At 41.7% G+C, this 22,505-nt stretch overlaps 1 protein-coding gene across 2 annotated transcripts in view; it reads right to left on the bottom strand.

The window, feature by feature from the left end:
- Nucleotides 1-15,660: 15,660 nt before the first annotated feature.
- LOC138944641 (zinc finger protein 502) overlaps nucleotides 15,661-22,505 on the bottom strand; it is a 43,644-nt gene continuing 36,799 nt past the window's right edge. For both annotated transcript variants that reach the window (XM_070315463.1, XM_070315460.1), the window contains exons 2-3: nucleotides 19,969-21,096; nucleotides 15,661-18,972 (exon numbers count right to left, since the gene is read on the bottom strand). In XM_070315463.1, the coding sequence (XP_070171564.1) occupies nucleotides 17,963-18,972; nucleotides 19,969-21,061 (2,103 nt within the window). In that variant the 5' untranslated portion in view covers nucleotides 21,062-21,096 and the 3' untranslated portion in view covers nucleotides 15,661-17,962. The remainder of the gene's footprint in view (nucleotides 18,973-19,968; nucleotides 21,097-22,505) is intronic.

Below are 22,505 nucleotides of genomic sequence, written 5' to 3' on the forward strand. Positions count from 1 at the left end.
TAAAAACTTGTAAAGTCTTGAATTTATTAATTTTTTTTTTTAAACCGATTCTCTTTAAAAAAATCGAGAAAATTAATTCACATTTTATTTTCTCACGTTCTTAACAAGCTTTACCCTCAATCTTTCGAATCTTAAAAAGTAATACAGACTTTTAGGAAAAACAAAATCTTGAATCTGTTGTTTTTTTTTTAGAATTTTTAAATTTTTATAGAGAGAGAAAGGGCAAAAAACTAAAGTTTTTATCTCATTTCCTCTTTTAGCATCCTTAAATTTATAGAACTTTTTAAAGTCTTTAACATGTGGATATATTTAATGGTACAGAACGCGCAAGTTGGCGGTGAATCCTGGCTCGCTAATATTATTTTTATAAAATGAAAACATGTATTTCTCTCCTTTGCTTCCTTATAAAAGTTTGTATTACAGACTCTCTTATAGTCCGTGCAACGAACTCTTAGATAAAAAGAGACTCGAATTTCAATTTCAATTTCTTCTTTAAAATTGGTTCTAATATTTTTATTTACAAAAATATATAGACATTATTATATACTCACATATATTCACATTGGTTACACGATGTTTTTACATCACGTATGTACACACATCTAGAAGATGATTTTTTAATCTTTTTGAAAAAAGAAGCTCAAGTGGGTAATTTTATATAAAAACAGAACATTAGTAGAATAACGACAAATTATGGCACTAATTTAATATTAGCGAGTCAGTATTTACGCGGACTTGCGTTCTCCTATCCGGTCCAGGAGCGAGCGGTATATGCAAGAGAGAGAGAGAGAGAGAGATACGAAAGGAAATGAACTGACGTGGCGCGCGGATCCGGCCGTCCTATCCCGGCAAATTTCGTCGTGCTTGTTTAGATTTCTCCGTTATGCGTTGCATAATCTCCCGGTGACTGGGTCCCTGGGTAGGACGACAAAAAAGGGGAAAAGAGAGAAAGAAGCTACGAGAAAGAACCCGCGAACACACGCGAGAGACCGATGCGCGGGAAAGGGTGGACGCGCGAGGGGAAGGGACAAGAAAGAAAAACAAAGTTCTCTCTCGCGGAGAGCAGGAAGTGGGTTCGCGTAAAAAAGAAAAGCCCCGGCAGAGGCGTCCGCGAAGCGACCGGAGCGAAGAGAGCGGAGTGGAGTAGTAGGCCAAGTGGCAGCAACTTCCTCGGAGCCGCGATTCTCTTCCGAGAGACCGTGGAATGGAGAGAGAGAAGGGCTAGATGGAGGAACAAGGAGAGGAGAGGCACCTTTTATTTCGTTCGGAGTAACTGTCAGCCGGGCATTTCGCGGAGGCAAAATAAAATATAAAGGGTGTGCGCACACCGGTGCACCGTAAAGTTTATACTATCGGCACGAGACGCAGCGAGGGCGACGTCGGGACCCCTCGGCGTCTCGATCAGTAGTGGATCTAACGTGCGCGGGGCCCCGAAAGCTCCATTGAACGAGGAAAGATCTTGATCTCGAACAAAAAAAAAAAAAAATCGATGTGAATCGATGAATATAAAATACACATAATTACGAATAACGCATAAATAGCAAATTAAGTGTGTAATTAAACATGTTCATGAAGAGATTGCATTTTTCACAATTATCACCGATGGATATCCGATTATTTTTAAACAATTTATTCGTGTTTTTCCCCCCGGTCGAATCTAAACCGCTTAAAACGATCCCCCTTTCGTAAAATTCACCGATCCCGATCCGTCCTCTCTCCCTCGCTTCTTTCTCCCTTTTCGCTCGTCGGCATTGAGCGTCTCTCTCTCCGGTCCTTCGCGCCGTCTTCTCTTTCTCTTCCACGATATCTCCCCGTCCCACCGTCCTCCTCTCCATCCCACGACGTTCGCAGACGCTTCTGGCAGACGAAACGCGTTTTGTTCTCAACTTCCTCGATCGCGCCTTCCGGAGCGCGCCGCGTGAATTCGCGAGGGTCTCAACAACGTGCTGCATTCGGTCGCATTCATCGTAGCCGTGGATTCTCCACATCGAGGGTAGAGTCGGCTAATTTTGAACACGAGATGTATTAAGGTTCCTTCGAGATTCTGCGAATCCTCCACGATCTTCAGCGTCGCGCTGGAGATATCTGGCTGAAAATAATTCTCTCGCCGCTGAAGAATCAGCTCGACATACCTACATATATCGAAATATCGAGTCTTTTCGTGGCGTTATACCTTTTAACGAGATTCGCGCGGCGGTAAACACGACGAGATGCACCGATAGATGCAATCGCATCGGAATGTTTTTTTCAAAGATCCTTCGCTCGTTCTTGCCGACGAGGAATTTCGTTCACGTGGCCGAGAGCCGCGAGAGGAGCCGAGGGTCCCGGAGAAAGAGAGAGCCGCAGGGGAATGGGAGGAGAGGGAGCGGGGAGGAGGGAGCACCTCCTCGTTGTGACCGCGCCACACTCATAAGAACCGTCGCGACGATCGTCGTGCCAAGTTCATGAACCTTGAACCCCGCTTTTGCCCGTCGACTCGTTTCGAGCCCACGTGACTGACGATCTGTCGGTGATTAGGTTTTCGGCCAGCTAATGCCATTCGCCTCGCTCTCTCGCTGGACACTCTTGCTCGTTGCATACGTTGAGATCCCAAACGCGCACGCCGATGAAATGTCGTTTTTAATTTGAGACAAAATAAAATATGTTGCAACTTCTCTCTTCATTATGCTATTTATAATTCGCATAAATCAATCTGAAATTTGAAAATTAGAGGAAGAGGATATATAAATGTATTATGCTTCTGTACAGATGGATTTCATATTTCATTGCGACATCTCGTTCTCTCGATGCGCGGAGAATAACGTTTCTCGGTCTTGGATATATGTAGAGTACGTTCGCGTACTTGACCTACGTAACGTAAATCCACCTGTATACGTCTTCCAGATCCGTCTGGCGACGCGGCTCCATCGAAAAGAAGCACGACGCGATGGCCTCGAGAAATAACAGGAACGCCGCGAAAACAATGACGTAAGGAGATACGGGATGTTTAATCTCGGTTTGACTCGAACGCACGATCTCCTCATTCCCGATTGTTGACCGACGAGTTCATCCAAATCTAAGAAAATTACAGACGTCGGTTAAATCATATCGATATTTTTCCTCTTGTCGTATATTTCTTTATTTAAGAAAGAGATGTGTAGACCATCTCAGAGTGTGAACCAGAGATATCTGGTACACGGCTCCCCGTCCCGAGCCCCAGAAATCAGCCTCCACATCCGCTCCTGCATCTTCATCGCTTACGGCGCGGTTCGGCGGATTCGGCGGGATGGACCCCAGACCGCGAGATTGAGAAACGCTGGTCGTGGGGAACGAGACAGGCCGCGACTCAAGGCCGCACCATGGTCCCACTCCCCCGCCAACCACCAAGTCCGAGTCAAGGGCGTTTCTCCCACCGTTCCCGGCCCCGAGTAGTTATGAGCAGCCGAGGGGGACCCGAGAGAGGATCTCGTCTCTCTCTCTCTCTCTCTCTCTCTCTTTCTCTCTCTTCGCGATACCCCCTTGACGTCCCCACTCATTCCGGCGTGCCTCCTCTCGTCCTCCATAGCGATTCTCTCGCCCTCCCCCTCTTGCCTCCCCCTGTCTCACTTTCGCCTCGCGTGGTCCATATAGCGAACGCGTAATTTTCCCTCTCTCTCTCTCTCTTCTTCTCCCGCTTCGTTCTCTCTTCGTTCTCGCTCCCGGTTCCCGTCTGTGTTTTCGCGCGACGGCGACGATGACGACCGACTCTCGGTTTAACTACGCGAAATTTCATATTGCCATCGCGCGGAATGCCTTTTACGAGGGTCCTCATGATCCGATCTGCGCATGGTTATCGCCGACGATTCGAATCGAAACCGCAATCACGGCGAGGTCAGATTTCGGTGTCGGCGAAGAGAACGTAAAGATGATCATCTCCATATAGATTCGATACCACGAAAGTGCGATAGTTGACGTACATTTTTTTTTTCGATGAATAAACTTACGATGAATTGAACTCACCGGAACTAGACTCGTTGGAATTAGAATTGAAACTCGCAATCCAATTTTTCTGAGAAAATCTCGGCTTCCAGAGTGATCAAAGGTCTTAATTCAGTTGTGCTTAATTCAGTTAACCGCAGAGATTCTGTAGCAACCGAAAAAGATATTTCTCTCTCCTCTCCTCTTTCAGCTGGATATATTTATCCCCGAAAGAGATCTCTAACGATTGGAAAAAAGCGATTGTATAAATAATAATTTATAAGTGAATGATTTGTTTTTAAATATAGCCATCTCGACCCGATCAGGGTCACTAACGGCTGTCTTACATAAAGCCACTCCAGTATCCAAAATCCATTTAAGATCCTATGAAAGCAAGAGTTTTAGCGATATTGAATTCTATTAGCCTGTGAGCCTCGAAAAACAAAGAGGAGAGTTTCACTATAAATAAAAAAAAAATATATATATATATATATATATTATCCATGTTGCCTCGCACGTGACGTTACACTCAATCGGAGTGTAAATACGTCGAGGTGTATAATAGTTTTCTCTTGTTCCCATCGAGAGTATCCGGATCACGACGTTCAAAACGGAGTCAGAGTCATACTTCATGATCGCTGATATCGTGGTGAGCCGCTTCTCCGCCGCTCTCTGGCTGGATTCTTCTCTCTCGCTCTTTCTTCCTCTCTTCCCCGGTCAACATTCTTCATCTCCGCCGAGTCCCAACGAGTTTTCGGGCATGCATGATGATCCATCATTCTTCGCGCCGTTCCGATACCCCGGCTGCTCCTTGTCCTTCGGCTTGCTCGCTTGCATTTCACGGCGCAACGAGCTGCACAGCTCGTTCCTCCTCCTCGCTAATAATAATTATTAATTCGTATTCACGAGCCCCGAAAAAGAATAAATTTTATTTCGTCGATATGTATTAGAAGAAAAGAAACTTTATCTATGTTTCATCATTCTTCTTTCTTGTGGAACAGAAGTTCTACATTAAAAATGTCTTGATACGAAAACATGTTGTTATATTATGTTAATAAGTACAACACTCGATGGAGAAGAGAGATATACTTTAAACACAAATAGCTTTATTCTCTTTCTCTTTTGTTTTTGGGATAATTTCATTATTTTCTTAATAATAGAAGGCTTAATCTTTCGTGATCGTAATGACAAATGTGTATAGCTGTAGCTCAATGAGTTTGCGCGTACTCGAGAAAAATGAACAAAACAATCGAAAACCAGTATATGATTGCAGTATGAACCAGTATATGATGATGATGATAAACTTGAAGGCTTTTTTCGATATATTAATTAGTTTATCTAGTTTATCATACGAAGAAAATGAAAGGCGATCAAGCGCCATTAGAAATTTTATCCTAATTTAATTAAATTTTAATTCGATTTTTAATTCGATTTTCAAACCACTATATCAAAACTTGACTTTTTTTTTTTAAAGAGATTAAAATGTACGCGTCTCAAGGCAAATTGTATCAACATGTAACATTGTTGAAAAATAAATCGTATTAGCGTTACGATTCGGCCGACGTGGGTGCGGTACGGTGAAGAAAATAATAATACCGTGATATATATTTGTGTGTGCGTTTTGTAATTTTCGGTGCATTCGTTCTTGCATCACGCACTCCGCGACCACCACCAAGCACCGCGATCTGCAAGCGGGGCTTCATTCAAGGACACAATATTCAGAAACCGAAAGTGCGATCACGCGAAAATCTAACGTCTCGCCGAACCGGTCTAACCGGATTCGGCGCGTACGCGGCTGGTTAAGAAATGGTACGCCGATCGGTGCGCCGCGTAAACCCGTTCCTCGTCATTTTTGGCAATAACTACATTAACTGCTCGATCCGAGGTGCAAGCGTGTGAATCAAATTCCTATCGCTAAATTGATTCCTGCCGTCGAGTACGGTGTCGGAAGTCGTCGTTTCCTCGAAGCCTCGTTTTACAAAGAACGTGGCGATCAAAGATGAAATGAAAGACAACAGAATCATCGATGCAATTTCTTTCCTCCTGCAAATCAGATACACGCGAGAAGCTATCGCTATTGATAGACTTTATTAATATCGTGAGAAAAAAAAATTGTCCCTTTTCGTCTCAGAAATATCTATCGCGCGGGAATTGGAGTCTTATAAATTTTTCTTATAATTGTTTAAAATTCGTCTCTCTCCATTTGTTCTCGATTGTTTGGCATAAAACCATCAGTCGTTCGCAACTCCGGCGCTTTTCACTTCGCCTTTCCTTTGACAGCTCGAGCTCTCTTGGCTATCTCAATTTGATCTTTTTACAGTCTTCGTATGGGCGGGATTCACTTGTATCGCGGCTGTGGTCGTGAAGTTGGAAAGTCAAGTGCAGTCGGGCAGCTTCCATGCAGAGAGACGACAGAGTTTCTCAAACACAGCGCGCCGCTTTCTCTTGCCGTCTCTCTCTCTCTCTCTTTCTCCCTCTTTTTCTTCTTATTCCTCTCTCCCTCGTATGTTTATAGGCCGCTGAAACTTTTGCATCGATTGAACGTATTATAGCTTAACAGTTCTCCAGTTCTGAAGTACGCTTCAGATGATCGCCTCTCGCTTCCCTTCGAGTAACTACTTAAACGCTCCGTTTTCATTGCCGTGCAAGAAGAGTAATGCAAAAGGTAACCGACAAAAGTGACGACGTTATTTTCCGCACTGGCGAACAAGTCAGATTTACATATCGCATCCCTTCCTCTTATTTGCCTTCGCGAATATACACGGAAACCTTTTGGGCTTCCGGGAATAAATGGACGGCACATTGTCATATTTACATATTTATGCTTTAAAACTAGGTATACTGGGAAATCCTCTTTCGTTGGATATTAGTATCTCGTAATATTTGAAAGATAACAGTAATCGGTTTGTGTGTCAAATTTAAAAGTGTATACATGTATATATATATATATATATATATATGTACATATAATTTCTGTCTGTAATTCAATTTCGAGAAAATAATAGTGTATTGAATTTTAAAATTAATCTTTCATTTTATACATCTATCGGCGCTAAAGCGAGAACCACTGGCAGGTTCGCGCGAACGAGAGCAAGTGGCTTCTGCGTCCAGATGGGCAAGATTTTAATGTACGATTCTACAGGATCCAATGGAGTTTAGCGGAGATGAGAGTACAGAGCGCTCGCGCGTACATCATTTAAAGCACGCTCTGTAAAGTGTATTGCAAATAATCCAAATCAAGGTTACCGCGGAACGAGCGCGTTCCTCTGACAAGCAGCCGCTGATCTGACGTGTCTGTGCAAAACTGGTTGCACCGCGCTAAAGACGGACTGTTTCCGACGGCTGGCTGGCCGGTCGTCGGTCGGTTCTTTCAGATTTACGGCCGCGCTCGAAATTTATTCACCGTGCGTCGTAGAGCCGATAAAGTTGCCCCTGAAATCGCGCCGTTGAAATTTTGCGATGCCAAGAAGCTTCAATATATAAATATTTTCAAAAGAATTTCAATTTTTTCTTCACCGCATTGTAAGCTGTTAAACAAGACGTTCTTTAATCCTTCTCTCTCTCTCTCTCTTTCTCTCTCACACACACATACACACACATACACATAGTTTGTTGTCCATATGAAAGAAAACCTGAAAAAATATACAATTAATTAAATTTACTCTCACAAACGTTAACTGCCTGCGTGTTTTGAGATTATGCATAATTATATTTCCGATTTATAAACTGACGCGAGAAGTATCTTTGCTACGTATCGTTGTTAATTGTCAATTCGTCCACGAAAACACAATAGAACGAAAGAAAATGAAAATTAGGAGAACTTACTGTCGAAAAAATCTGAACAATTTAAAGCAAACGCGAAGAACGCGAGAAGCGAACGGAAAGAGAAACAACATAAATGCCAGCTGAAACAAAACGATAATTATATAGCGGCGTTGTTTACCGAGACATTGTATTTTTCGTTGCGCTACTTTCTAATTGACGGTGAGATGCCGATGAAAACGAAAGTACATTTAAGTTATGCAAGTTTGGAGTTAAGCCAATGCGCACTTTTACTTTGCGCATTAACGTTTGAAATTCTTTGATCTTTAGTTTCCTTTAACGCGCGTCCTTGATTTATCTCGGAAGTATATACTATTATTACATAAAAAGATTTCCCGCGCAAACATTTTTTTTTTTTTGTTAAACTTTTATTAAAATAAAAAATATCACATTAGCAAGAGAGCTGTATCTCGAGAAATTGTTACGACTGACAAAAACGATGGCTCGGTAAACATCGCGAGAACCAAAATGTAACGGAAAATAATGAGGGTTACGTTTGAAGACATGCGCTTCTCTGGTTTTATTTGTAAATTTTATTTGTATAAAAAAGGTGAAAATGAAAAACAGAACACGTTCGGGGCACGGACGCGGGACCGTTTCGTGACGAACAACCACACTTGTTGATTAGTATTTTATATATATATATAAAATGAAGCTGCGTGAGAATCTCGCGGACGGGGATGTACACGGGGGTGGTGGAAATGGGGCGGGACGGTGGATGTATAAAAGAGAATACGAAACGAGCAAGGAAAGCGGAGAGCAAAATTCGAGGGAACAAAGGGTACATATCCACGATGTACACGGTGATATATATCTTTGGGAACACTGTCGAAACAGAATCGGACCCGCGCCGCCGAGACACTCGTCAGTCACAAAATATATGAGACGAATTGATATTTCTCTTTCGCACTCTTCCCACTCCCTAAATTACTATTAGGAACCTGGTTCCGTCATAACGTTGTTGCAGCGAAAACTCTGCGCTCAGAATTCAGCCGAGTTAACTCCTCGAGAACCGAAGATATACCGGTGTCTATAGCGAGATTTTCGCAACGTAATGTTATGTTGTAAAGTTACAAAAATAAAATAATACGATTAACAATAAGAATATAATATAGCATGTATTATTGCATATTAAAGAATATTACAAAAACAGTCAAATAAGTTAAATCGGCTGTTACAAAAAAATAATTCAGAATATGTTTTAAAATTAATAAATCTACTCGTCGTATACAGGCGCGATAATTTTCCACCATAATATTACTAAATAATAATCCTTTGCAGACTTTTGACACGCAATCAAGTATTTCGATAACACAGATCTACGTCACAAACATAAGAACCTAACTCCGTATAACTTAAAACTTAATGATACAAGCATAACGCGAAAAGACGAATTAAACAAGGGAAAATTTGACGTTGTAAAACATATATATCTCATGCACGCGTGAGAAAAGCATTTTTAATTTCGCTTCGCACGCTATTTACAATTTCTTTAATGGCTGATATTTCCACGAGGTTTGTTGTCTTTAAAAAAACCTGACCGAAAAGCTAACATCATTCTCAACAATTTATCGTACCGTCAAACATGAATCAAGAGGTATACCGTCGGCAATATAATTAGGGAAGTTGCGCCGCGAATAAATTTGCATGCGAAACGACGAAAAACGAGGTAAGGTCGATCCTGGCGCAGTATTTCGCTGCTCGCGTATATACTTGTAAATAATAGTATATGTACGTCACCGGCGTTTGGTGGCACTGCATGATTTCGGTTTCCTTCTACAATTGTGATCGTGTGAGTTACGTCCCTCTCTCTCTTGTGTGTGTGTGTGTGTGTGTGTACGTGTATACATACATGTATAAATCTACATAAATAAGACGCCAGCTACGCCCGCGTTGGAAACGTCGTCAAAGATCGTTAAAATTAATCAAATTAATCTTTTTTCAAAAATATATATATATATATTGCACGTCATATAAAAACGAAAATGAATAAACAGAAATAAAAAAGACAAAAATTGGATATTTTTAAAAATCAATGTTTCTCATTTCAAAGATTGAAGAAAAGAAATCATATACACATGTTGGTAAGACGCATCTTTCTTTTCAATTCTCTTATTCGTTACAGCAAAATGATTTGCGTAAAATAATTGCGTGGAATAAAGGAAGTATTTCCGATATCGAGGAGAACGTGCGCGAATATATCATGTATAACGTTTTGCGGTTCGTAATTGAATTGGTATAAATTACACACGCGCTAAACGATGTTATTTAACGATATTCATTCATTTGTATGTATATGCTTTTCTTCCGACGTTTTCAACACATCACGGAGCGATTCTAAATATACTTATGCGCATCTGTGAAACGTATTGCACCTGCATAGGCATCCGCGTTCAAGGGCTTTATTTCTTTTTCTTTTAAAGCTAAATTTTGAAAGCGAGATCTTATGTGAAACGACGGGGTAACGTAATAAGCGAATACCCGTTGGATTTCTATCGCGGTGTTCTCGCGTCCGTATAAATTAAAGTTTTCGAAGATTCATCTCTCTCTTTCTCTCTCTCTCTCTCTTTCTTTCTCTCACAAAAAATCGGTAGATCTAAAAAGAAATTTTTTCAAAGAAATTCGCTCCATATAAATCAATTCCTAATATCAATTTTCTTCTCTTCCGCAACAAAGATTAGTTTCAAGACATTTTAATTTCTTTCTGTTCTCTCCTATCTTTTCACAGTGTATTACTTTATATTCTTTACAAACGATTTTGAATTCTTTTCAATGCACGAACATCACGGAAAGCTAAGTCTAGTTTACGGAGCAAAAATAAATTTCTTTTCTATATAATTATATTATATATATCTTTAAAAAAAAATATATATATATATATATATATATATGTATTTATGGCAGGTTAATTTAATTTTGGAGTCAGACCTTATATCTTTTAGAATAAAACGACATAATTGGGCATTTTTTCATGGGAAAAAAAAAAATTCAATACATATTTTAAATCTTATTAAAAAATCTTATTGAATTAATTTTTTGTAAGACAGAAGAGAATGGGAAAAAAAATTATAATTTTAAATCCTGACTTAAAACTTAGAAAAACACGACTTTATAGAACGACTTTCTATCGGTTCCTTCTAATCTACCCATCTTTCTACGGAGTCTCTGAAAACAAAATGAATACGAATAATTACGTTGGATGCGCCACCCTGTCGGCGGGCGTGTGCCCTGAGTCTTACAAGGGGAAAGAGAAAACAATAATTTATACACATATATATATATCGTTAGGTAATATATGTATATATATATATATATAAAGCTTAAACCTAATCTATGTTGAGCATTCGGTGAACGACGAGGGTGACGCAGCCTGTGGTATGTAAAGCGCATCGTCTTTTTTTACGCGTCTTTGAAAGCACACATCTGACTATAAAGAGAGAGAGAAAACAGAGGAAAAAGAAAAGGAAAAATGAAAAAGAAACAAGATCGCTGTTGTATCGTTTACGTATACGTATACACGATCGCGCGAATTCATCGCGGAATTTGTCGCGAGCTGATACATCCTTCGAATCTCCGAGTGTCCTATCCATGGACGTACAAGGAAACCTATATGAAATTTCTGGTGACGAGAAAACAAGATCAGGAAAATTTACCGAATTTAATTATTTGTAAATATCTCGTATTTCGTTTTCGCCGAATTTTGTGCAAGACGAAATCTTTTCTCTTTTTTCTCAAAATTGACTGAAACATTTTCATTGCACGCATCCAAACAATACGAAAAGCAATCAAAGTAACGAATAAAGGAAGTAAACGTCTGGCGTCGAAGTGTGATAGACGAGAATCGTTTATTGCAAAATAGTAAATCGATCGATCGACACTGCAACGATTCTTCTACGTCTCTTGCGATACGATTGGAAAAGAAAGCGAAAAAGAGAAAGAGAGAGAGAGAAAGAGAGAAAGAGCGGCCTTCGCGACAAATAATAGCGATACGCAACTCGAGAAAGCCGACTGACGCGTAATTCCGTCGCGTATGGAGTTAAGCGGATATTGCTGATCGTTAGCGGTCGTTATCACAGAATATCGCTGATTCTACTTAATACATACGCTTTGCTCTCTCTCTCTTTCTCGCTCCCTCTGTCTTTTCCTTTCGTCGATCGAAATGGCACCGCGCAATCTTCCGACTTCGTCGTCTAACCACCCGAACCAGTTTCGCTCGCAGACGAGGGCTCGAGATGGTGATCTTTCGAGTTCTGAAGCCGATAATATTTACAGGATCAAAGGAAAAAAATATCAGTATATATCTCTCTCTCTCTCACACACACACACACACACACACACGCATCTTCCCCTCTTTTCTTCTAAAAATTAACATATGTATCTAAGATTAATGTGTTTGCAGTTTCCCCTTCTTAAGTAATCTTAAAGTTGCACATTAGTTTCCTTAAATAAATTCATTGTCTGCTCGCGCAGCGACTCGCGACAAATTCCGTGATCTCGCGCGTATACGGAACTTAAAATAAACAAGTAACGTCCCTGTCATTCTCGGCTAGAAAACCTCTGGACCTCCCTCCTTGCAAAAAATACATCTTGCAATATATATATAAAATATTTATATATATAAAATATTTATATATATATAATATATAATACATATATAAAAAAAAGAGATTAATAAAAACCATTAATCCGACATCGCTACCTCTTCGTTCGCGACATTCGAATATACGTATTATTTATATCACACGGCGGATTTTGTGACTGCGAGATTAGAATATAATAAGCATAAGCACTAATAGTCAATTATCGATAATAGTGTATAAAAAAGGAGACTGCTACAATATCGGATATGAAAACGGAGTGATAAAAGTTCATACAGTCGACGGGATATAGCATAATAAAAAAACAAAGGTGATCAAAACTCTATGATGATACTAACTAATAAAAAATGCACCACATACGCACAATATCTCTCTTGTATAAACTTAATAATTAATAATAATAATAATATATAATATAATTATTATATATATATATATAATAGTAATATAATATAATAATAATATTAATAAAATAATATATATATATATAATAATAGCAATAATATGATTATACAATTTTATCGAGTATATCATAGTAATAATAATAATAAAGAAAACAAATATCTGTCTTTATCTACACATTGTCTACAACAGTTATTATCTTCTTTTTCGCATTCTTCGGTTTGCGCAATTTTCAATCGCGATCAAACTCAATTCGCTTCGATATATAACGTTTTGACTCATTAGAGAGAAAGAAGATTACGTCGGAAAACAAATATGTGTGTTTATGTGCGTGTGTGTGTGTGTGTCTATGTATGCATGTGTTTCTTGCCCTTGCTCTCTTTCTTTCTTTTTCCAAGCTTGGCATGTGTATATTTTTCGTGTGTTCGCTTATTTTCGTCATTTCGGATTTCTTTAAAGTACAATCGGCCATGCGCATGGATAAGTTCAAACCGAGTCCGAAAAGTTGTCACGTGCTTCCTTTTCCCCCTCTTATGTATGTATATTGCGGTTTCTCCGTTCGTTCGAGGAAAAATTCTCGCGCCCGCTATTCTTTCTAGCATTACGCGCAATGTTTCCCCGCGGCCGAGTTTCACTGATCCAATTGTACAAAATCTTCATCTTTATTGCAAGATTCTCGATTTTATTTTGATTTGACTGGATGGAAAGCGCATACATAGTGCTGCTCATTAATTTCTTTTTTAAAAATTGCAGAGGATTTTGATAAAATTTTCGACTTTTGGTCAAGAGCTGTTTAATCTTTTCTATGTTATAAATATAATAGTTTTGATGTGATCGCGATTATATATTGCGAATTTAATAAGATGCTTCCGTTAATTGAATTATAAGTTGAGAGTATTTTAATTCTCTTTTCCGTCCCATGAAAGAGCAGAGTAATTTTAATGGCGAAAAAATGTATACGAGCAGTGTTAAAGATTTTTAAAAGAAAAAACTCTTGTGAGATGTCTCGAGGAAAAAAAAAAAAGCATCGTGTGATATACGAAAATGAATCGCGACTGCGGAATATTTTATCGATAAATCTCGCAATGACTCTACAAGTTGCGTTATTTAAAATTTTTTGTCTCATAGATATTGATGAAGAAATTATAAGCTTTTAATCTTCTTGAAAAAAATTTCCAGCTAATAAGTATTATAAACATTTCTTTTAAAAAATGGTATAATTATAAACAATAGTTCCAGTTTTTATCGGAATGTGATCACTTGTTTTGATTATAATAGAAATCACCGTTTTTTTTTTATTATTATTCATGAAAGACGCGCGAGAACATATTCCGAACATTGACATTTATCCGATCGATAAAAATAGCCTGCCTCCAATAACGAGTTAAACATGTAAATGAGGACAGATGTTCGCGGCAAAAATGAATTATTATCCTTCGAGTTGAGAAACGGTTGTGGCGCGATTAGCAGTTTATTATAATAAAGAAAAAGAAAACCAAGAAAAAGAGAATTATTTCTTCAACCATATTTTAAGTCGTTTTCGTGCAAAACCGAGTTAGAGTCTTAAAGTGGAAATCCTAGAAGGATACATGCTCAAGTGAAAAATGTCTAGTCTCACGATGTCCGCGCGTAAACGCAGTGTTACGTAAACACGGCAGTTGCGGTTTTCAACATTACTGGGATATTGAGCATCTGTCATAATACTCGAGGGATACGGTAAACGCTAAGTTCCATAATAAAACGTGACAATTAAAGGAGTAATAGTGAAGTAAATCTATCATTTGTAAGATCCTCTTTGGATACGACTGTACATTTAAAGTAAACCACACAATAGTATACTTATTCCAATTATCTATCCTGAAACTTCCATTAAAAGAAAAAAAAAAAAATCTTAAAGTGTTAAATTATCGTTCACCGGGCTCGATCGTTTAGCGTCCAAAACGCTATTGCAGAATAATTTCTATTTGCGGAGCACAACGATATTAACTCTTTAAATTCTCGGGCAGACATTGTATGTACGAAGGCATACGGAAATCGATGTGTTTCGACTTGACTTAGAAGAGCGTTAATGCCTAACGAGTCTTGTTTGCGCCTTTTTATTTCATTTAACCGCAAAACTGATAAAAATATCCTAGAAAGGTTACGTGGGAAAATGTAATGATGTAATTTTAACGTCAATAATAATACTCGTAAATATTACGAACGGCCATCAGAAAAGATCCCGCCATTCCTGGCCTTCGATATTTCCCCATTGGTCGTCTTTCTTTTTTTCTTTTATCATAGCTTCGCATTTTATGTAATGCACGAGAGGAAGAAAGTAAAAAATATTATAATATAAGAGTAACAAAAAAAAAAAAAAAAAAAAAAAAAGGATAACCACCACGATTATATCGTCGTTGTCATCGTGGTTTCATTTCGCGACGCGATGTGTATAAGTAGATCTTCTTTCGTTATAATAATTTAATGAGAGTCGTTTATTAACGTGACGCCTCACGACGCGCGATTTTTCTCCCTTTTTCTTTTCTCAATATTGTATATTGGAGAGTGTATCGATAAAATCGCGGTTCCTCAATATAATATAATATTACCTTCCTAAAATACGGTCAAATCACTGCCGCGAGCAGCAATTCCGAGGCACTACGAACAGGCCACAGAGAATATGGCCGCACAATTATCATCTTCAGATCTCTGTGTCTCTAAAATGACAAAAGACTAACTGTAGAACACCTAATACGTAATCGTAATTATGCTAATGCATCTTGTCATCTCTAGGTTTAGACTCATTAATGTAATGTACAATAATTAGAGAGATCACACGTCTTAATATAGAAATTTTAAAAGATTATTCCCTAGTACGTTGAAACATCTTCTCCCACCCCTCCCCCCTCCCACCCTCCTACTCTTCTTTTTTACTCTTCACTTAAGTATTGCCACGAAGTGTTTTTTTTTCTTCCCTCCTCCTCCTCCTCTTCCTCTTTCTTAAGAATGATGATGATAATTCTCCGAGATGTGAGCGGACCTGTGTACGGTCCTTCAAAGTCTTTTCTTTACCTTGAGCTATGCGCTATCGTCTACGCTACTTAAACGCTAAACTCTACGGTGTCTCAGCCTTCTTCCACGTTCCCTCCTCTTTCTTTTTCTTTTTTTTTTGTCTCGTGTACTCGCTTACCTAGTTTTTTTGTTTATATCAGCACCAATCTGATTTTTTAAAACCGATTCAAAATATCGTCGTATATATAGTTAGAATATAATGTAACCTGTCGTATAAATATACATTCAAATATTACTATAGTATACAAGAGTCGCGCGCATCTCCCTCCATCCCCTTCGCGCTGCGCATCGCGGTATATCGTCTCGTCGATTCTTGATCCGATCTACCCGAAAGCTATGGCTCAGCACAGTGGGAGGATACGTCGTCCTCTATAAATTCTAGCTATAATCTTTCGCGTCTTTCTCCTTTCCGCTTGTCATATCATCCCCTCCCCATCCTTCTACCCACCTCAACCCCCTATATCTTCTTTCTCCCACCCTGTCATTCAGTGCTACTTTTTTCCGTTTCATTCGCACTCAATCGCATTCGCACACACTCGCATACTTCACCTTTCTCCATCGTATGTTTTTCTCTTCATTCTTCTTCCTCCTCTTCTTCTTTGTTTGAAGTGAACGGCTTTACATATTTACAGGCATTCTTCACGTGGTCGTGTAAGCGCTTCCCTTGAGAAGCACAACATACCTCTCTTTCTCGCTATCCATCTATTTATCTCTCTTTTCCTCTCTCTCTCACACTCTCTCTCTCTCTCGTGAAACATTTTAAAACATAGGCAAGTTAAATATTGTATCACAATCATTTTAGTCTGGTCGAAATCGAACATCTTCAACCCGTTTGGCGATACGTGGCGTTTTGAACGGTGAACGGCGGCGCCCCGGGCGACGCATGCACCATCGTCCCGCGAGATGCGAAGACAGACGGATTCGCGGGAACACTCTTTTGTCAATCTCTTCGGGATCGCCTACGCGCCTCGCGGGAGGGATAAGAGCCCCGAACTCTCTCGTGCTATTCCCTTGTCCACGAAAGAAACGCGAGAAGGTACGTCGTGATCGATTAATCATAAAAAAAAATACGTACGGAGAAATAGACGAGATCCTTCGTTGATTGCTTTACCTTGGTCTGGCTAATGAATTAACTCGACGGTGAGCGGCAGACGATTTTTCGAACTATTCCCTCGCGTTCCCTCGTGCAAGATCGATAGCTCGATGATGCGGATCGTAGCGGAAATCGGTATTTGCATATGTCGATGAATTTGTATCATTGGCGTGCATGTATGCGCAGTGACAATAACGGATCATAAAGTCTTTTAAAGATCAAATCTTAATCCGACGTTATCATAAAGAGTGACGGATAACTGCGAACAAGTAACAAATCATTGCATCGCGATAGTATACATCGTAAACGAGAAAACGTATGTCACAAAAATTATTACGAGTTTGAGCGACTAATACCTGAGCGAGTATAACTGCGCATCATCGTTTGCAACACTCGGTAGCAAAAATGCAATAATAATTAATGATCCTGACTGGGACGTCGTTTTTCCGCGATATTATCCGGCGCGCGAGGATACGCTTGCTTCTAATACACAGAATACGTAAGAGCGAACTCGACGTCCTCTCCTTGCTTCCCAAACAACGCAAAAATCTTAACCGTTCTTCGGCGTTGTTTCATCTCTCCGTCCGTATTATAGCAAAAGCGCTACAACTTAGAAAGAGATAGAAAAAACAATCATATCACTTGGATAATTTTGTCCGACGATCAATCGAAAACGAAAGAAGCGAGGTCTCTTGGACGTTCGTGTTGTACGGGTTCGCGCGACGAAAAACCGACCGTCGTTTTCACCGTCGAGTCCGGGACTAGCTGGCGACACGTTCCGAGGCTCTGCTAAACAGCGATGGAACAAGAAGAGCGAGCGAGTTGTAAAACGGCGGAAAAAAAGACAACTCTAATAAATGCACAGTGATAAATGTCACGGGTAATGTTGCTGGATCGGCTGCTGGCTGCATCGGTTGGACGCGGCAGCGGCAGCGGCGGCGGCGGCGGCGACGATTGCGTTCGATGTCGCGTCGGCCTCCAACGCGGCTGGCCCGAAACAGCGCTGAAACCTCAGCGCGGGGATTCCTGCTTGCTAGTAGGCGGCAGGATGGACGGTTAGTCACTGCGGCGGCAGACCGGTCGGCGGCTTGAACTCGCCGGTCACGGACACGCCGTTCGCCTGGGCGCCGGGAAATTGCGCGGTTGACACCGGCGGCTGGTGATTGAACGCGGGCGCGTAGCACTGCGGGAAGTAAAGCTCCGGCTTGACGACCGTGGGTGTGAGAGTACCACGGGGTACGGGAACCGGACCCAGGCCCGCGGGCGTGCCGGGCGACTTCGTCTCACCGTTCGAGTTCCGACGCACCTTGGCCGCGTGCGGATTCATATGGTTGTCAATGTGCTTCTTCACCTCGGGCTCGGTGGCAAAGCGCCGCCTACAATTGGGCATCGGGCAGCAGAACGGCCGGTCGCCCTGATGGGTGCGCGTGTGCTGATCCAGAATTGCCTTCTGACGAAAGTCTTTACCACACTGCTGACATTTGTACGGCTTCTCGCCCGTATGGATGCGCAGATGCTGATTCAGAATCGTGCGCTGACGGAAGTTGCGCCCGCAGTACACACAGCCGTACGGCTTCTCGTTCGTGTGGATGCGCAAGTGTTGCGTGAGATGGGACTGCTGACGGAACCTCTTGCCGCACTCCGGGCACGGATACGGTCGCGACTCGATGTGTATGCATCCGTGCTGCAGCAACGTGGACTTCTGCTTGAACTCCTTCTGGCAGATCGGACAGCGCACGTACAACGGCATGCCAGCCGAGCGGCCGTGCTGTATCACATCAGGTAGACAGCTCTTCGTGCCGCCCTGCTGCTTGATGTACTGCAGGGCGCCGAAGCTGCCCGGGCCGCCCGCGCCAAAGACTGTGTGATTGCCGCCCTTCGGATCCTTGAAGTAAGCGGGGTACTGGATGGAGTTTGCGTCTGGCGCCGGACTGAACGCGCCCGACTGCGTGTCGGTGTCGCCGAACGTCGACGCTACCTCCTCTTTACCCTCCTCGGGTGGAAAGGGAACGTCCTGCGGCCAGAGCGTCGGCGTCATTCCGTTCTTGAAGATGAGGTGCGGGCTCACGTCTGTAACGAAAGTACGGTCCACGTTCATCGGCGGTATTCCACGGCGGACGGAATAAGAAGGAAGATCGTTAGTCCGGTTTAATGAGACGGATTAAAACTACATGTTAATTGTAACACGAATCAAGCGTGGCGTTAAAAAATCGCTCAAATTCGAGCGAAAACACCCAGGCAACACAAACGTCCGAGAAAAACGTCTAAAGAAAGATCCTGATTTATTCCGCGGCATTTACACGTCTTTTGGACTTTTGTGCTGTTTGGGAAGCTATTGTAAATTTAATTCATCGCGCGATCCCCAGTGAAAGTTATTAGCAGTTAGCAGCGATAGATGCACGAGAAGAAACGCAGTAGCCGCTGGCAAGCCGATGTCCACCTTAACGCGAAAAACCAAAGTTGTTAAAAGGCAGGCGGATTAGACTAGATGACGAGTTGGATCGTTTAGGATCGGAAAGGAAAAGAAGGGGAGGCGGGGGCTGCTCTATCTCACAGCTCACCAGCGTTTTCGCGTCCAGCTCAACCGTTCTTACCCGCCGGTTGGCCTTAGCGGCAACGAGGCCGATGATACCGGCAAATTGTGTCTGATAAATCGTCGCTATATTAGTTTCCGAGAACTTTCAAAGAAAAACACGAGTTTTGGTAGGCTGGTGAGGGATATAGGTGATATAGACCAGTGGTGAATTTATCCCGTTTTTATTTAAAGACACACATTGTTCTGTCAATTTACAATTATTTGATTTTCCGAGCTCTAAATCCGCCACTGGTAAATCATACACTGGACAGGTAAGAGAATCGAGATGAATTGTTAGTATGCGGGTTATTGTACCGCCGGCGGTAATAAACATGGTTATTATTATGACGACGATGATGATGATGATGATGCCGATGGTGACGGTGGCGACGGCGGTTGCGATAGTAATGAGTTAGAACCGGTGGGTGGGTCAGTGTGTGGTTGTGATGGACGCCCTCTGGGGAGTCTGGGAGGCAGAGAGAAATGCTCGCCTTGGTGTGTGCGGACGTGCTGATTCAGGATCGCCTTCTGACGGAAGTGTTTTCCGCACTCCGGACATTGGTATGGCTTCTCACCCGAGTGGATGCGCAGATGCTGGTTGAGGATGGCACGCTGCCGGAACGTACGCTCGCAGTAAACGCAAGCGTACGGCTTCTCGTTAGCGTGTATGCGTAGGTGCTGCGTGAGGTGGGATTGTTGTCGAAACCGCTTGCCGCATTCCGGACACCCGTACGGCCGGCTATCCGTGTGGATCCGCTCGTGCTGTAGCAGAGTCGATTTCTGTTTAAAATCTTTGCCGCAGGTCAAACACTTGAACAGGCGCAGATCGCTGTTGCCGGACTTGGACGATTTGCCGCTCTGCTGCACGATGTCGGGCAGCCCGGTTGCCATGTTGGGCGCGTTTGTACTGGCGTACTGATGCGCGTCCAAGCCGGGCCCACCATCGCCCTGACCGAGGGATGTCAACATTACACCGGGCTGTTTGAGATAGTGCAGCGCAGAAAAGCCGCCAGGAGTGAGCATGTGAGGTGGCACGGACGGTGAAGGATGCGGCCGAGCTTCTTTGAAATAGTGTTGCGGATACTGCTGCAGCTCCCCGGCGCCAGGAAAACAATCGCTGCGATCCACCTCTGCGTGAGGAGTCAACTGCTGCTGCGGCGAGTGATCTTGTTGTTGCGTTTGTTGTTGCTGCTGCTGTTGTGGAGGCTGCTGCTGCTGAACTTGCTGCTGCTGCTGCTGCTGTTGTTGTTGCTGCTGCTGGACCTGCTGCTGCGTTTGCTGCTGCTGCTGCTGCTGCTGCTGCTGTTGTTGTTGTTGGGACGTTGCCTGACTCGATTGTATATCATCGTCCGGTGGGGTCAAAGACTGAGGCTCGGGAGGCGCCGAAGGATACGGTGAGGGCACAGGCGATGCTAAGGAGGGCGGGGGACCGTTTTCGCTACCCTCGACAGGAGGACCACAGGCCTGCTGTGGACTTCCTGACGAAGAGGAACCCTGTTGTTGCTGTTGTTGTTGCTGCGGGTACAGTCCACCGTCCTGGAGAGATCCCGGCCCCGGGCCCCACTGACCCTGGGGTCTCTCCATATTATCTTTGTACAATACGTAGGGCGCGCCAGTATCTGAAAATAGATAAATCAAAAGAAGGTTTGCGGTTAGATACACGATGATATAAAAGCGTTATTGTGTTAAAAAACATAAAAACACTAGAGATAGTCTGCATTTTTTTTATCATTATGTCTACATTTCAAATTCCGCGTACACTTGATTGATACTAATGTAATTTAAATAGAGTAATTCAATTGGAAGTGCTCGTGAAATAAGATGAATCTCTGCAGGTATATTTTTTGATCGCTCTTGGGGGTGAAATTACTAGGAATAGGGCCAAGAAGCGCAGATCTTTAGAATCTTCGATCTCAGAATGCGCACTCTAGAATATCGAATCGTGCCATGTTCCCAGTCACGCATGGTTAGACATGTCCGGTTCACGCTTCGCAAGTTCAATCGCTGTTATGCAGGTCGAATCTACAAACTGCGTATATTACGCTGATACTTTGAATAATAATTTAAAGATATCAGAATCAGGCACGCGGCACAGACTCGCGTGCCTCATTCGTTAGATTTCTGAATCCTTGAAAATTTTTGTCCTTGAATAGTCAAATAAGAAACAGGATCATATCGCATATTCGTTTCAATACGTTCTTCCTCTTTCGCACCCGTTAATTTGTTTAAATACGTGGTTATAACAAAGGTGCAGCTATAATTAATCGAAAATAAGAGACGAACGCTGAAAAAAAAAGCAATTATATCGCGCGCAAATTTTTAATTAAACTTTGCCATTATTTAAGACGTGTGTGTCTTGCCCAATCAGTATTATCGCGCGCAATTACATCCCAAGGAATAAGATAGCTTAAGGCGTTTCACGATTATGGAATCTATATTACGCAATAATCGCGAGGCATTCCTTCTCTTATCGGACTAATTATATTGGATTTCATTTTCTCTTATTTGCCGAATGGATTCGTCATTCGATTTGCATTTCGCGCGGCCAGTTTATAAAGATTTTTACTTCTCTTGCATTGAATGACTCATCCGATATAATGTTGTTTCTCGTGAAAAGTGGGACAAACATTCATTTATTAGAAATGAAAAAAATTAATACGAAAACGTCAAACTTAAATCATGTACACAAAAAAAAAAAAAATCGAAATGATATGTGACGAATGATTAATGCTGCATATTGATATATTTTATTGGATAGCAATAAAAAATCTATGAAATCTCAGAAATTCAGGAATATACTCGTTGGCAAATTTCACGGAGATAAAAATTTGTGCTGGGGGAAAAAAAAAGTCATCGCGATCTAATATATGTCGTTCGTTTACACGTGAATCAATCGTATTTATAGCTGATCATTTTTATTTTACCGCATTTATATATCTCCATTACATAACCGTTGTTTGTTGAGATAATACCGCGTGCAATCGCTCGCGAGCGCGTCAAGATTAATTTATTGCGATTGCAAGTTTAT

The sequence above is a fragment of the Polyergus mexicanus genome, unplaced genomic scaffold (assembly GCF_030449975.1).
Source record: "Polyergus mexicanus isolate NDT 795.1 unplaced genomic scaffold, iyPolMexi1.0 SCAF_2, whole genome shotgun sequence".
NCBI classification, from domain to species: domain Eukaryota; kingdom Metazoa; phylum Arthropoda; class Insecta; order Hymenoptera; family Formicidae; genus Polyergus; species Polyergus mexicanus.